Raw genomic sequence first — 16536 nt, 5'->3', positions numbered from 1 at the left:
GTCTAAGAGGATCTGAGATGGTTTGGTTGAGAGCTGCTTCTCTCCCCAACATAACCAGTCAACCGGAGGTGCTGATGAACTACCGTCATTCCCATCCCCTGGCTTCAGTCCTGGAAAGGAAGGCTAAAAGTACCATCCTTACATTCTTGTGTGCCACAAAGTAGTGCCGGGAGGAAGTGGGGCCCACAAGATTATGGACCATATGACATACCATATCATCTCTCCCCCAAACCAGCCTTCTCCTGACTTCCTCCCTAACTCTGCCACTCAAGCCTTATGTACTGCGTAAAGTCAAGGAATCAAGTATCGTACATAAATAAAACAGGCAGTCTGGTTCACAGCATAGGCTTAAAAGAGGGACATGCTTGGGGTCATACAGAAGGAGAAAGGTCAGTTCAGGAATTCAGAGGCTAATCTTGCTTGTACTGACTGGGCTACCACAGGCAAGCTAATTAACCTCTCTGTGCCTCAGCTTCTTATCTGCAAAGTGAGTATTATAATAGAAGGACTGCAGGTCATACTACATACTCTGCAAACGTGATGATTCTAAAACCTTCTGCAAATATTATTAATAATGCCTGGTCCCAATTGGAAAGCTCCAAACCTAACAAAGAATTCAATCACCTTCCATATTTCTCTGCCTAAAGACTGTCATGTTACACCTTTTGTCTAACTGCATTTTTCATTGCAAGCCTGTGTTTATTTTTGTATATGTATAACTTTATGTTTACCCCAGAATGTACCCTCTGTTTTAGAAGCCTGTTGTTCCATAGTAATATACTGGATCCTAGATATTTGGTCTCACACATATTGACAAGCACCCATTATAGCAAATTAGAGCAGCTGCTGGAAGAGGAGAGGAGGAAAGAAGGTATTTTTAACTTCTTTTCAGACTGACAACTTTTCTTGCCTGTTGAATGAGACATGTACGCCTTTATTGTCCCATAAGCATATTGCAATTATATTAACCATGGTTAAGCAATTCAAAATTGGATCAGTAGGCGCATAATGACATGCCAAAGAAGTGGCACAATGAAGGAGCTCTTAGTTGGGCTTTATTGTGGATTTGCTGATTCACATTTAAATTGCCAAGTCTTTTGTGACATTTCTAGTAATTCTAGTGGGAGGTATTTATATAACTGTATTCCTTTGGTGGTGTAAAGATTACCAGTTCCTGTCATTATTCCTGGTCATTATGCCATAGCTTCTTTAGAAGAGAAAAAAAATAATACACAATCTTATTTAACAAAAAAATAGTTACAAGATTGGAAAAGCCATTTCTTTGCATCCTTGGAAGAGATTCATGCAGCATTTTTCTTAATTTTTTTTCTTGATTTATGCTTCATAAAGATATAGGCTATGTCTGTATGATGTTCTCTTTGTACTGGATATAAACTAAATAATCTGGTTCGTTTGGTTTGATACATCTCAATCTTTGAAGACTAAACTGACATTATGCAGCCCAGTTTGGTTGGCTCTTCTCTGCAGAAACTCCATTCCATTCAAACTGGACAACTAACTCTTCCCTGACCTCATCCAATCTCTGCATTCATAGAAGCCATTTCCATAGGCCTACAACATATACCTTCCTCATTCACTTCTCAGAATCCTTGTTGTCCTTTAAGTAAGTTAAGATGACACCTCCAGTGGGAAGCCTTCCTCAATCCCTCCAGTTGTTAGTGCTTTCTCCCTCTTCAGCTTACCTTTTATTATTGTCATCTGTAACTGTAATATAGCACTACTCTACTGACTCCTATCTGCACCAATAGGTTGGATCTCCAGAGCGAGGCTAGCTAAATCTCCTCTTCTGGATTATAGGGTACCCCTGAGGTATTAGAGGTATCTTTCTAATCCTATAGCACATAAACTTTTATGATCTCCCCTCTCCGCTTCATGATTATCAGTCGACATCCATTAACCAATCAGATTTACTTAGTTTTGAATTAGTGGCATATGAGATGGTATTAAAACCCCCCAAATCCAAAACCAACAACAATTGGTACAAAATGTTCCCTCTTTCCTTAACCCCTCCAAAAGTCTGGGACTCTCTCTTTCACAAGTCCATAAAGAACCCAAGGGAAAGTGGGATCAGATTTAGAGGGCATGTGTAGCAAAGGAGTAACTCATAGCCTCTGGTTACTGGAAGTCATTTTGTCTCTTTTGTGGCATCTGATGAAGCTCCTTGGGCATACAGGAGCAGAATCTTGAAGCTATCTTTCCTCAACATTGTCCTCGGCTCTTGATACAGACACTACATTGGTTATTCTGGGGATACTGATATAACTAGACTTCTGATGGGAAGTTAACCTTCTCTGACCCTTTGAAACTCTCAGGGGCCTCCTCTGGCCAAGGAGGTGGGAGAAAGAGACCAATGCCAAGGCTAGGAATGAAGCTTCTTCATTCCCAAACTAGTCCTTTTATGGACTTGGCCGGAAAGCTTCCACCCCAATTTACTAGTCTTGAATCTCCAGTTCCAAATTAGATTGCTAGTTTTATGCAAACACCATAGCATGTGACAAAGTCCCTCAAATAAACCAAATATTTGTTGTCACATTTAGCTGAAACTAGATTGGTTTTGATTTGATTGATTACAATTATTCTAGGCCTAGGGGGTCTGGGTCTTATTCACACTTAATTTATCCATTTGATTGATTGATTCAATCCAGATGTATACAGATGTATTTTCATCTAGTAAAAGTACCAGGGCTAAGTATGGTGGGGTGATGGATTGACTCAACCTCCACCATTATAAGTACATGTTGCATGCCCCTTTAGAATGCAATCTCTTTGACAGCAAAAATTGTCTCAGTTTTGTCTTTGTATCCTAGTACAAGTATGTATCTTAGTACTCGTATATGGTAAGCACATAATAAATGCGTTATTAATTGCTTGATTTTTGTTGAAATTCCCTAGTAGGATGTTATTTTCTTGAAAGATGACAGTGTTAGTTTTTGTCTTTAAGTCCCCAGTACCTAACAGTGCCTTTAACAGAGCAGGAACTTACTAAGTTTTTTGATTTGAACTGAATAGACAAAGGGTGGTGAGTTGAACTGAATCAATGGTTCTGTCTTGGATCACTTCCCTTGTGTAGATATGTTGATAGCTATTCTATTAGCCTCTAAAGTAAAAAAAAAAAAACCAAAAGAACAAGGTCTATGAGGAGCAGGTGTTTGAGTTTCTCAGTGCAAGCTAAAAAATTTTTATAACATGCATTATATGTTTCAGAAAATTCTTACTTGTCTGCTTCTTTTTCCCAGTTATTCGTTTCCTTCTGAATTGGTGTTATTCTGCTTCGTTCTTCTGGATTTTGAGGATGTACAAGGTCAGGATTTAAGTTCTCCCCTGGAATTACATCTAGAAGGGGGGGAAAGTACAGCTATAAGAATAATATAATAATAGTACACAGGAAAATTACACACGGAACTCAAAACTATGAAGATTTCACTTGTTTTTTTCTAAGACACATATTGTTATAATTCTTAGGCAAAACTTCCCTTTGGTGGCTGCTTCAAATGATTCAGGGTCTCCAGTAAGAGAGAAATATAGCAGAACCCTTATAGGCCAAGGATTGTGGTATTTCAATGTAGATGTATTATGTAATAATACCATGTTTTACAGGCTATTTCTTTGTGACTCCTGCAGAGCCCTGGGTAGTTCAACTTGACTTTAACATAATACCTGCTCAGTATTTAAAAGGAGTTAGAAGGAGGGAAGAGAACAAGTTTTTGTTGAGTACCTACTATGTGCCAGATACTGTGTTAAGCAGTATTATCTCATTTGATCTTCACAACAAAGGCTGAGACAGAACTTACTTACTAGGTATTGTTGCTTTGCTCCTGTTGGACTCTTCCTACCCCATTTGGGGTTTTCTTGGCAAAGATATTGGAGTGGTTCTCCATTTCTCCAGCTCATTTCACTCTCCAGCTCATGAAGAAGTTGAGGCAAACAGGGTTAAGTGACTTGCCCAGAATCACTCAGCTAGTAAGTGTTTGAGGCCAGATTTGAACTCGTGAAGATGAATCTTTCTGACCGATATGCCAGGATATGCCTGGCATATCCTCTGCATCACCTAACTGGTAGGTACTTTTGTTATTCCTATTTTCCAGTAAAAGAAACTGAGACAGATAGAGGTTAAATGATTTGTTGAGGGTCATGCAGCTAGTAAGTCTCCAAAACTGGATTTGAATGCAGGTCTTCCTGATTCTAGGTCCAGCTGCAAAAACATTTTTTCTTTTCATCCATCAGAGTTCTAGCTTCCATAAAAATCTTCTTCCCTAATCTTCCTTTCCTTCCACCTTCCCTTTCTTCTTTGTCCAATGATGCCTCATTGTAATGTGCAAGAGTGGATAGATTTTTTATTTTTGTCTTTGTAGCTCCAGTGATCAGCACAGTGAGTATGTTTGCTTAATTTGTGCTTGTCAATTGATTGTTTCTTAAAGGCTATCTGAGCCCATTGTGAATTCTGGCAAGTCTGGCTAAGTGAGAAAGGTTTTTAGTATGGTATGGCAAGGGACAGCTATCTCTTTATTATATGGGGGATCAGTCTAGGTCCAAGAGGTTCACCAGCATATGAATGATGACATCTTTGGCCATCATAATTCATGAAACTAACTTGTGTGGGTGGAAATGTTCTAAATCTTAAGTATCAATGAGGCAATTCACATTTCTTAAGTGCCTTCCATGATAGGAGATGAAGATACAAAGGACAAAAATAAAAGTCCCCACCCAAGGAGCTTACATTATATCAGGGTAGATGATGTGTAACATATATGTATTTTCATACCATATGTAAAATGAATACAAAGTAATTTTTTACGTATTCACTTAAAAATTTATTTTAGACAAATACTCAAACTTACATACATCATAAGAAAAAGAAACATTGTAGACTTAAATATAAAATAAAAAAGTCATGTGCACAACAGAACAAAAGAGAGGATTCAAAATGTGTATCAATAGCTTATTTCAAGAAAGTCTATATATTAACTATGGTGCATTAGATTGAAAGTTGTCCATCTCTCTTTGGCTGCCTTGTAGATTTTCTTTTATTCTCTGCTGTGCACTTTTTACTTTGTGCTTTTTCCCTCCTTCCTTCCCCCTACCTGCCACCCCAAGACTACAATGGAGCATGGATATATTTTAATAGGTACCGATATATACAAACACCTATACATACATGCACATACATACATATATGTAAACAGATACTTTCCCTAAGAGATTCTACTCCTAATCTTGCTTTAATTTTTGTGCATATCTCTTTTTTCCTATTTCTCCAAACTCCTTTGCTTCTACCTGCTACCTTCCCCATTCCTATTACTTAATCTACCTCCACTTCAACAATCCCTCCCTTATCCTCCCATTCTCCTAAATCTAAACACCCTTCTATATCCCCCTTTTAACCTATTCCCTCACCCTCTCCTCTAAAGATCCCTCCTTTATCCTTTTCCTCCCTCCCTATTCCCTTAGTTTTATTTTTTTCTAAATTTAGAAGACTTTTATACTCTTCTAGATGAATGTGTATTTTCCCCTCTTAAACCCATTCCCCATGAAAGTAGGTTTTGAAAACTAGCAATCCCCCTCTCCCATCTAATTCCTCTGTATTAGTTCTTCCTCTTGCATCTTATTTAGATAAGATTATCACTCTTTTGGCTGTTCTTGAATGATTTTGCTTCTTTTTTTGGATATACAATTTATTTATTTTTCAGTTCTTAACATCCACTTTCATAGGAATTTGAATTCAAAATTTCCTCCCCATCTCTCCCCATCCCCCATCCCAGGACAGCATATACCCCATCTACTCTTTCCTCCAGTCTGTCCTCCCTTCTATTACCTACCCTTCTTCCATCCCCCTTCCCCTCTATTTTCCTGTAGAGCTAAATAGATTTCTATACTCCATTGCCTTTATAGCTTAATTACCAGTTGTATGCTAAAACATTTTTTAACATTAATTCTTAAAACTTTGAGTTCCATTTTCTCCCTCCCTCCCCACCCACCCTCATTGAAAAAAGAAGCAATTCAGTATATGTTATACATGTGTAGCAATCCAAAGCACTTCCATAATAGTTATGTCATAAAAGACTAACCACATTTCCCTTTGTCCTATCCTGTCCTTCATTTATTCCATTCTCTCCCTTTACCTGTCCTCCTACAATAGTGTTTGTTTCTGATTATCCCTTTCCCCAATTTTCTGTCCCTTCTATTTTCTTCCCTCTCCCTTCCTCTTCCCCCTTGTCTTCCTGCAGGGTAAAATAGACTTCCATATCCAACTGAGTATGTGTTATACCCTTCTTAAGCCAAATACCATGAGAGTAAAGCTCAATTATTTCCTTTCATCTCCCCCCTCTTCCCCTCCATTGTGAAATCTCTTTCTGCTCTCTTTTATGTGAGATGATTTGCTACATTCTACCTATCCCTTTCTCTTACCCCTAGCACATTCCATTCAACAGTAAATTTTATTTTTTTAGGTATTCTCCTTTCATATTCAGCTCACCCTGTGCCCTCTGTGTATGTATGTATATATACATATACACACACACATATATACACATATACACACATACATACATGTACATATACGTATCTACACAAATATAATATACACATACGTACATACCTGTACACTCTTACATATATATTCTCTTTAATACTGAAAAAAGTTTCATGAGTTACAAATAATATCTTTCCATGTAGGAATATAAACAGTTCAACTTTAATGAGTTCCTTAAGGCTTCTCTTTCCTGTTTACTTTTTCATGTTTCTCTTGGTTCTTGTATTTGAAAGTAAAATTTTCTATTAAGCTCTGGTCTTTTCTTTTCTTTTTTTTATTTCACTTTTAACATTCATTTTCACAGAATTTTTGGGCTCCAAATTTTCTCCCCCCTTGTCCCCTCCCCCCCCCCAAAACACCAAGCATTCTAATTGCCCCCATCTCCACTCTGCTCTCTTCTCCATCATTCCTCTCTGCCCTTGTCTCCATCCTCTCTTCTGCCCTGTTGGGCCAAATAACTTTCTATACCCCTTTACCTGTATTTCTTATTTCCTAGCGGCAAGAACAGTACTTGACAGTTATTCCTAACACTTTGAGTTGCAACTTCTTTTCCTCCCTCCCTCCCCTTCCCCTCCCTTTGGAACGCAAGCAATTCAATATCGGCCAAATCTGTGTAGTTTTGCTAATGACTTCCATAATAGTCGTGTTATATAAGACTAACTATATTTCCCTCCATCCTATCCTGTCCCCCGTTACTTCTATTCTCTTTTGATCCTGTCCCTCCCCATGAGTGTTGACCTCAAATTGTACCCTCCTCCCCATGCCCTCCCTTCCATCGTCCCCCCCACCCTGTTTATCCCCTTGTCCCCCACCTTCCTGTATTGTAAGATAGGTTTTCATACCAAAATGAGTGTGCATTTTATTCCTTCCTTTAGTGGAATGTGATGAGAGTAAGCTTCATGTTTTTCTCTCACATCCCCTCTTTTTCCCCAAACTAAAAAAAAATCTTTTGCTTGCCTCTTTTATGAGAGATAATTTGCCCCATTCCATTTCTCCCTTTCTCCTCCCATATATTTCTCTCTCACTGCTTGATTTCATTTTTTTTTAAGATATGATCCCATCCTCTTCAATTCACTCTGTGCACTCTGTCTCTATGAGTGTGTGCGTGTGCATGTGTGTGTGTGTAATCCCACCAAATACCCAGATACTGAATAGTTTCAAGAGTTACTAATATTGTCTTTCCATGTAGGGATGTCAACAGTTCAACTTTTATAAGTCCCTTATGACTTCTCTTTGCTGTTTACCTTTTCATGCTTCTCTTCATTCTTGTGTTTGAAAGTCAAATGTTCTTTTCAGCTCTGGTCTTTTCATCAAGAATGCTTGAAAGTCCTCTATTTCATTGAAAGACCATTTTTCCCCCTGAAGTATTATACTCAGTTTTGCTGGGTAGGTGATTCTTGGTTTTAGTCCTAATTCCTTTGACTTCTGGAATATCCTATTCCATGCCCTTCGATCCCTTAATGCAGAAGCTGTTAGATCTTGTGTTATTCTGATTGTATTTCCACAGTACTTGAATTGTTTCTTTCTAGCTGCTTGCAATATTTTCTCCTTGACCTGGGAATTCTGGAATTTGGCCACAATATTCCTAGGAGTTTCTCTTTTTGGATCTTTTTCAGGTGGTGTTTGGTGGATTCTTTCAATATTTATTTTGCCTTCTGGTTCTAGAATATCAGGGCAGTTTTCTTTGATAATTTCATGAAAGATGATGTCTAGGCTCTTTTTTTGATCATGGCTTTCAGGTAGGCCCATAATTTTTAAATTGTCTCTCCTGGATCTATTTTCCAGGTCAGTTGTTTTTCCAATGAGATATTTCACATTATCTTCCATTTTTTCATTCTTTTGGTTTTGTTTTGTGATTTCTGGGTTTCTCATAAAGTCATTAGCCTCCATCTGTTCCATTCTAATTTTGAAAGAACTATTTTCGTCAGTGAGCTTTTGAATCTCCTTTTCCGTTTGGCTAATTCTGCTTTTTAAAGCATTCTTCTCCTCATTGGCTTCTTGAACCTCCTTTGCCAATTGAGTTAGCCTATTTTTCAGGGTGTTATTTTCTCCCTCATTTTTTTGGGTCTCCTTTAGCAGGGTGCTGATTTGTTGTTCATACTTTGCTTGCAAGTCTTTTATTACTCTTCCCAGTTTTTCCTCCACCTCTCTATCATGATTTTGAAAATTGTTTGGGCTCTTTAAGACCTCTTCCCAGAACTGATCCCATTGAGTGGGCTGGGATGTAGAAGCACTGACTTCCGTGTCTTCCCCTGATGGTGAGCACCGCTCTTCCTCATCAGAAGGGAGGGGAGGAGAAACCTGCTCACCAAGAAAGTAACCCTCAATAGTCTTGGTTTTTTTCCCTTTTCTGGACATTTTCCCAGCCAGTGACTTGAGCTCTGAATAATCTCCTCACACCCACCTTGCCTCCAGATCCTCCCAGCCCGCGCTTGGGGTCTGAGAATCAAATGCTGCTTCCCAGCCTCAGGGCTTTGGGTGGGGGCAGGGCTGCTATTCAGTGTGAGATTAAGTTCAGGTGCTCAGGTGGGGGCAGGGCCGCCTCACAGGCTCAGTTCCCTCAGGGGGTTTATGCAGAGACCTTCAACAATGGATCCGTGCTCCTGCCTGCTTGGGGAGCCCCAGTCTGCTCCTGCCTCCGCTGTTGCCTTCCGCAGGGGCCTGAGTATGGGGGCACCCCACTCTCCTCTTGACCCACCAAAGAGACCTTCTCACCAACCCCCGTCACCTGTGGGTGGAGGGACCCGCGTGGCCGCTGGAGATCCTGTCTCTGAAGTCCGGATCTGTTCCTCTCGTTGTCGGGGCAGGTGCAGGGCTGGGCTGGGCTCCGCGTCCACAGCGTGACAGACCTTTTGCAAGAGGTTTGCAGGTCCCTCTGGAACAGAAATCTTATCCGCTCCACTATTATGTGGCTTCTCCTGCTCCCGAATTTATTGGCGGCTCTTTACTACGGATATTTCATGGGCTGTGGGTTCGGAGCTAGTGTATTTGTGTGTTTCTACTCCGCCATCTTGGCTCCGCCCCCCTGGTCTTTTCAACAAGAATGCTTGGAAGTCCTCTATTTCATTGAAATTCCACTTTTTCCCCTGAAGTGTTATACTCAGTTTTGGTGAGTAGGTGATTCTTGGTTTTAATCTTATCTCCTTTGACCTCTGGAATGTCATATTCCAAACCCTTGATCCCTTAGTGTAGAAGCTGCTAAATCCTGTGTTATCTAGATTATATTTACACAATACCTGAATTTTTTCTTTCTGACTGCCTGTAAATATTTTCTCCTTGACCTGGGAACTCTGGAATTTGGCTACAACATTCCTAGGAGTTTTCCTTTTGGAATCTTCTTCAGGGGGTGATTGGTGGATTCTTTCAATATTTATTTTGCCCTCTGGTTCTAGAATATCAGGGCAGTTTTCCTTGATAATTTCATGGAAGATGATATCTAGGCTCTTATTTTTGATCATGGCTTCCAAGTAGTCTCACAATTTTTAAATTGTCTCTCCAGTATCTATTCTCTAGGTCAGTTGTTTTTCCAATGAAATATTTCACATTGTCTTCTATTTTTTCATTCTTTTGGTCTTGTTTTATACTTTCTTGGTTTCTCATAAAGTCATTAGCCTCCATCTAATTTTTTTTTTTAAATGAAAGAAATCATATAACAAATCAAAACATGATACACAAACACATACACATACACAAACATGATCTGCTACATTTTGTGAATGACTTCCATATTTCTTTCTCTGAGTGTGGAAGGCATTTTGCCTTGAGAACCACCTTTGGGATTTTTTTTTTTTTATAAGAAGTTTTTGCGTTATTACAAAATTCCAAGTCTACCAGAAAAAACTCTTGTACACTGTGGTCGTTGCTGTGCACAAAGTTCTCCTGGTTCTGCTCCTTTCACTCAGCATCAGGTCATATAAGTCCTTCCAGGCCTCTCTGAAGTCTTCTTGTTCATCATTTCTTATGGCACAATAGTACTCCATTACATTCATATACCATAATTTATTCAGCCATTCCCCAATTGATGGACATCCCCTTGACTTCCAGTTTTTGGCAACTACATAGAGTGCTGCTATAAATATTTTTGTACATGTGGGACCCTTTCCCATTTTTATGATCTCTTGGGGATATAGTCCTAGTAGCAATATTGCTGGGTCAAAGGGTATGCACATTTTTGTAGCCCTTTGGGCATAGTTCCAAATTGCTCTCCAGAATGGTTGGATGTGCTCGCAGCTCCACCAACAATGAATTAGTGTTCCAACTCTCCCACATCCTCTCCAGCATTTATCATTTTCTTGTTCTGTCATGTTTGCCAATCTTCCATCTAATTTTTAAAGAACTATTTTCTTCAGTGAGCTTTTGAAGCTCCTTTTCCATTTGACAAATTCTACTTTTTAAAGCATACTTTTCCTCAATGACTTTTTGGACCTCTTTTGTCATTTGGGTTAGTCTATTTTTAAAGGTATTATTTTCTTCAGCATTGTTTTGGGTCTCCTTTAGCAAGCTGTTGATTCACTTTTCATGATATTCTTGCATCACGCTCATTTCTCTCCCCAATTTTTCCTCCACTTCTCTTACTTGATTTTCAAAATCCCTTTTGAGCTCTTCCATGGCCTGAGACCATTACATATTTTTTGGAGGTTTTGGATGTAGAAGCCCTGACTTTGATGTCTTCCTCTGATGGTATGCTTTGTTCTTCCTCATCCAAAAGGATGGAAGAAAATACCTATTCACCAAGAAAGTAACCTTCTATAGTCTTATTTTTTTCTAATTCTAATTAATTCTAATTGTGGCCCAATCATATGTAAATTGTTTTTTTTCTTGTTGCTTGTAATATTTTGTCCTTGATCTGGAGGTCTTGGAATTTAACTATAATACTTCTGTGAGTTTTTCTTGTAGACTTTCTTTCAGGTGGTGATTGGTAGATTTTTTTTTTCATTTCTACTTTCCCCTCTTGTTCTAATGCCTCAGGATAATTAAAAAGTTATTTCTTGTATTATTGTATCAATATTCTTTTTTTGATCAGAACTTTCAGGTAGTACAATTATTCTTATGATTTCTCTTCTTGATCTGTTCTCTAGATCTATTGTTTTTCTTGTGAGAGGTTTCACATCCTCTCCTATTTTTTATTCTTTGTATTTTGTTTTTTTATTTCTTCATCTCTTATAACTTCACTGGTTTCCTCTTGCCTAATTCTAATTTTCAGGAAGTCATTTTCTTCCTTGGATTCTGAATCTCCTTTCTAATTGGTTGACTTTCTTGTCATAATCTTCTTGTTTTTCTTATATTTTATTTTCTTTTTTAATTTTTCCTCAACCTCTCTCATTTGATTTGTAAAGTCTTTTTTAAGTTCTTCAATGGATTCTTTTTGAATAGATGACCATTTGACATTACTTTTTGGAGTAGAAGAGGGTTTGTTTGTTTGTTTTTTTTTGCTTAAGTATACTCCTCTGAAGATGAACCTTGGTCTTCTCTATTCCCATAATAGCATTTTTATTTTTGGTAATAATTTAGGTTTTAGTTCTGGAGTATGGGGGCATGGTGCCTTTACACTCAGTTCTCCCCCTCTGACCTTGAACTCAAACCAAGACCTCCAACCTCCTGTAAGTACCCACAGCCACCAATGTCCCTGCCCCCACTGCTTCTGCAACTCACCTCAGTGCACTGGTTCCTTCTCATCCGCGGCTCTGCACTGCGGGGTCTGGCATTCCTTGTTAGCAGAGGTTCCTTAGATCTTTCCAAGGTCAGAGGCCTAACTCCCCTCACTGTCCTGGGAGTAAAAGTTCCTGTGGCTGGGGCCTAAGGCAGCCTCTCAAACCAACTAACCCCAGGGATGGCGCTTGTTCTAGCCTGGAGGTGTTTATTTTTCACAGGATGAAATCTAGTCTGGGATTTTTCTTCAGATGGTCCTCCGATTATCCCAAAGGGACCCCTATTATGCCCCTACTCTTATTTGCTTTCATGGCTCTAGGTTCACCCAGAAGCACTATTTTATCTCTTTTTTGGAGGAAAATCTTGAGAGCTTGAAATTTTCTGACCCACTCCTCCACCTTCCCACAATCCTCCCAAAGTAACTTTTGATAAGGAAGGATGAAGGTTCTGGGAAGCAATTTTGGGGAAAGAGGTTCTAGTAGCTGTGGGAATAAAGAAATAAAAATAAGAAAATGTAATACCTGGAGTTTCATTCAGCTCAGGTGCAAAGCAAGACAACAAAGAAGGAAAATGCAGAAGAGATATTTGAATTGAAATCACTGATACTCTGTATTAAATTTGAGTATTTGTCTTTTATGAAACTAAACTTTTAAAAGCTATTGGTCAGTTTCTGTTACTGCCTAGGACTGAAAGTAACAGAATCAATAATAACAATAAATAAAAAAATCTATGATCACAAAAAACAGGAGCAAAAAGAGTGGGCCAGAAAGTTCCATGAGCAACATGCTGTTGATTTGGTGATGATCAAATAAGCCATCAGAAAGCCCCATGGCAATTCTATAAACCCCTCAATTGTGGTGCCTTCCTTCTGTTAATTGCTGCTTATTTATTCCTTTATGTACCTTATTTGGTCATATTTGTTTGCTTGTTGTTTCCCCCCTAGATTGTGAGCTTCTTGAAGGTAGCGATTGTCTTTTGCCTCTTTTTATATTAGCATTTAGCACAGTATCTGGCACACAGTAGATGCTTTAATGTTTATTGACTGACTAACTGAATATCTTAAACCTTTTGACTTGATTCTTGACTTACAGCTTAGTCATGGATTGTATATAAATAAAATTAATCTACACAGAGTCAGAATGTCAAAGTATTTGATGTCCATGCAGAAAAACAATTTCTATTTAAAATAGACCTCCATTGCAAAGTAATGTCAAGGATGGTTGATATCAAATGCGGTATTTTCTAATCAACCAACCAGCATTTATGTAGTGTCTACCATATGCCAGATACCATAGTAGGTGGTGGGATAAAAGCACCAAGAATTAAACAGTTACTGTGCTTAGGGTAGCTAGGCGGGGTAGTGGATAGAGTACTGGACTTGGAATCAGTAAGACCTGAGTTCAATCCAATCTTAAACCTTTACTAGTTGTGTGACTGCAGGCAAGTCACTTAACCCTGTTTGCTTCAGTTTCATCATCTGTAAAATTAGCTGGTGAAGAAAATGGCAAAGTACTCCAGTATCTTTGATAAGAAAACCCCAAATGGGGTCGTGAAGAGTCAGACACAACTAAACAACAACAATAGCTGGGCTAACCTCTTTCGCTATAAAGACAAAAAATGAAATGGTCCCTGCCCTCAAGGAACTTACATTCTAATGTGGGAGGCAAAAATGTACATATACGATTCTATACAAAATGAATAAAGCTAGTTTTGAGTTGGAATGTACTAGTAACAGAGGTTATTAGTAAAAACTCATGTATAAGGAGTAAACTAGGGATTTAAAGAAGCAGAGGTATATAAATAATGTATTCCAAACATGGAGGATAGACAGTACAAAAGCATGGAGTCAGGAGATCAAGGATTGTGTATGAGGAACAATAAGTAAGTCAGTATGACAGGAGCATGTACTATGTGGAGAGAGTTAAAGGAATACCAGTAACAGTGAAGAATACTAGAAATCTAGGAAAGGGATAGGTTGCAAAGAACTGTCAATGTTAAAAGAGCTTATATTTGATCTTAGAAATAACAAGGAATCATTGGGGTTAATAGAATGGGGACTGATACAATCAGTGCTTTAGGAAATCATGGTATTATCTGGAGGATGAATTGGCCTGGGAAGAAGTTTGAGGTAGGCTGTCCAAATAAGTACCTATTATAATAGGCCAGGTGAAAACTAATAAGGAAGGACTGTGGAAGTGGAGAAATGAAATATGGAAGAGATGTTGTGGAGAGAGCAGCAAGGTTTGCCAGCTATGTGGGCTATGTGGCATGAGAATGAGAAGTCAAGGATGACACCAAGGTTGAAAATCTGAATGACTGGAAGAATAGTGAAGCCCTTAACAGTAATTGGGAGGATCAAGAAAGGACTGGAATTTTGGGGAAAGATGTTTTTGTCATGTTGAGTTTGAGATGCTTAAGAGACATCCAGTTCAAAATGTCCAATAGGCAAGACTGGAGCTCAAAAGAGAACAGTAGCTAGTAGAATCAGGCAAGTTTCCTTCCAAGTGGATGTATCACTGCAGGTTGCAAAAATTTAGTATCTACCAGATACCTGGAAAAATAGCTAGAGTTAAGCTCATTATCTTTTATGAACAAATGGATGACAGATCCCTATAGTACAAATACAAACCCAAAAGCATCCTTGAGAATTCATCAAATAAATTTTACTGGACCTAGCCAGTACTGCCTACAACTCTATGGACATAACACTGATCCATAAAAATTTTAGAATAAGATTTTAAAAGATGTTTTCATCCTGAATACTCAATGTCCAACCAAATAAGATGTATAACTTCCTGTATATAAAGACCTCATGGAAGAACTGAAAACAATTTGGGAACAAGATAAAGTACATGTCATCCCTTCCATTTTATTTGCTGCTTTGATGTTGCTTTAAAGATAAGCTTAAATTCCAATGTTCTTATTCAATTTCAAAAGTAGTAATTTTGTTCATCTGTGTAACAGTCAACAAAACATTTAATATATGTGAATACTAGCAGGGAAGTGACTTGCTCTTGGGCTATTTGTTTCAAAACCTATCAAAAAAGATGAGACGAATGAGATAACAGTGATATGATGATGATCATGATGATGATAGGCATACCAGGTAATAAGTTGTGTAAGTTAAGTAACACACTGACTATGTGATCCTGAACAAGTCATAAGTCATTTTAGTGTTCTAGTCAGTTCTGTAAGACCCTAAGCTAAAGAGAAGATGCCAACATGAATTGGTGAAGAAAATTTTCTCACTCGGCAGTACCCTATGCAAATGAAATCAAAAGTCCAGACCCTGTCCCTAATAATAACCATATATATCTAGATCTATGAAACACATAATGCTTTGAAGTACTATCCTCCCAATAGCACATTAAATGATCTTGCTTTGCATTCAATGTATGAAACTCTTTCCCTCAAATTGTACATATAGAGCAGTCCATTAATAAAGATTAATTTAAGATCTGCCCCTGGAAAATTCATGCTTAAGCAGTGAAATTGCTGAAAAGTTTTAATAAAAGGAAATTAATGTAGAGAGAAATATAGAATAGGAATAAGAGGAATGATATGAGAATCATGTAAAGTACATTTAGTAATTTGTTTTTAATTGGATGTAGTCTACTTAAGAAATTACAATTGCCCTGGGAAAACTTTCCTTGTTTAGTTTTCTGAATTTCAGTTTGAATACTTTAAACAAACACTATATAAGAAAATCTGTATTTACGAAACCAGGAAATTTGAGAGTGACCATCCATTTAATGCTACAATTGTCTTTTAAATTACAAACTCCCCACACACGTTTAAAATGTGATTTGATTTACCCAATTTGATTTTTTTCATGTAACATTGCAAGAACTATATCATTTGGAAGAAATGAGACACATGCAACCAGCGTAAAATTGGATAATTAGTCATATTTTTAAATGGAGAAGAGAAAGTTTCATGCTATAACTCTCCCAAGATGCTTTTGGCTATTATACCTCTTCTACCTAGATTCACTTTAGAGTGGGAAGATAATTTTGGCCTGAAGGTAGCAAATATAAACATCAAAAAAGTCTCAGTTCATTTTAAAGTCCAATTCCCAGAGCTGTAGCAGACCCCCCCGACTCTATCAATATGCAAACACCCAGCAGCCTCACTCTAATGCTGTCCTGTAGGTCTAGTCAGCAGGAACATGTTTTAGGTAAAACACTGCTATCTGTATAATGAGGTCCTGCTGTTATTCCAGTAATAAAGCCAAGGGTTTATTCCAAGGGAACAAGCAGCAGGACCTCATTATATGTATAGCAGACGTTGGAAAGGGGCCATCCTTTTACCAAATTCCACACTAGAAGGTCATGATA

General features: G+C 38.2%; 1 protein-coding gene and 1 long non-coding RNA gene across 2 annotated transcripts in view; one reads left to right on the top strand and one right to left on the bottom strand.

The window, feature by feature from the left end:
* The window catches only part of CNGB3 (cyclic nucleotide gated channel subunit beta 3), a 187004-nt gene that overhangs the window by 137140 nt on the left and 33328 nt on the right, over positions 1 to 16536 (bottom strand). The window contains exon 3 of the mRNA XM_072603628.1: positions 3237 to 3354. Within this exon, the coding sequence (XP_072459729.1) occupies positions 3237 to 3354 (118 nt within the window). The remainder of the gene's footprint in view (positions 1 to 3236; positions 3355 to 16536) is intronic.
* LOC140500755 (uncharacterized) overlaps positions 1 to 16536 on the top strand; it is a 57272-nt gene that overhangs the window by 18605 nt on the left and 22131 nt on the right. The gene's annotated exons all lie outside the window — the stretch shown is intronic.

The sequence above is a fragment of the Notamacropus eugenii genome, chromosome 4 (assembly GCF_028372415.1).
Source record: "Notamacropus eugenii isolate mMacEug1 chromosome 4, mMacEug1.pri_v2, whole genome shotgun sequence".
Classification (NCBI taxonomy): Eukaryota; Metazoa; Chordata; class Mammalia; order Diprotodontia; family Macropodidae; genus Notamacropus; species Notamacropus eugenii.
The sequence above is the reverse complement of the archived record's forward strand: the minus strand, read 5'-3'. Positions and strand labels throughout refer to the sequence as shown.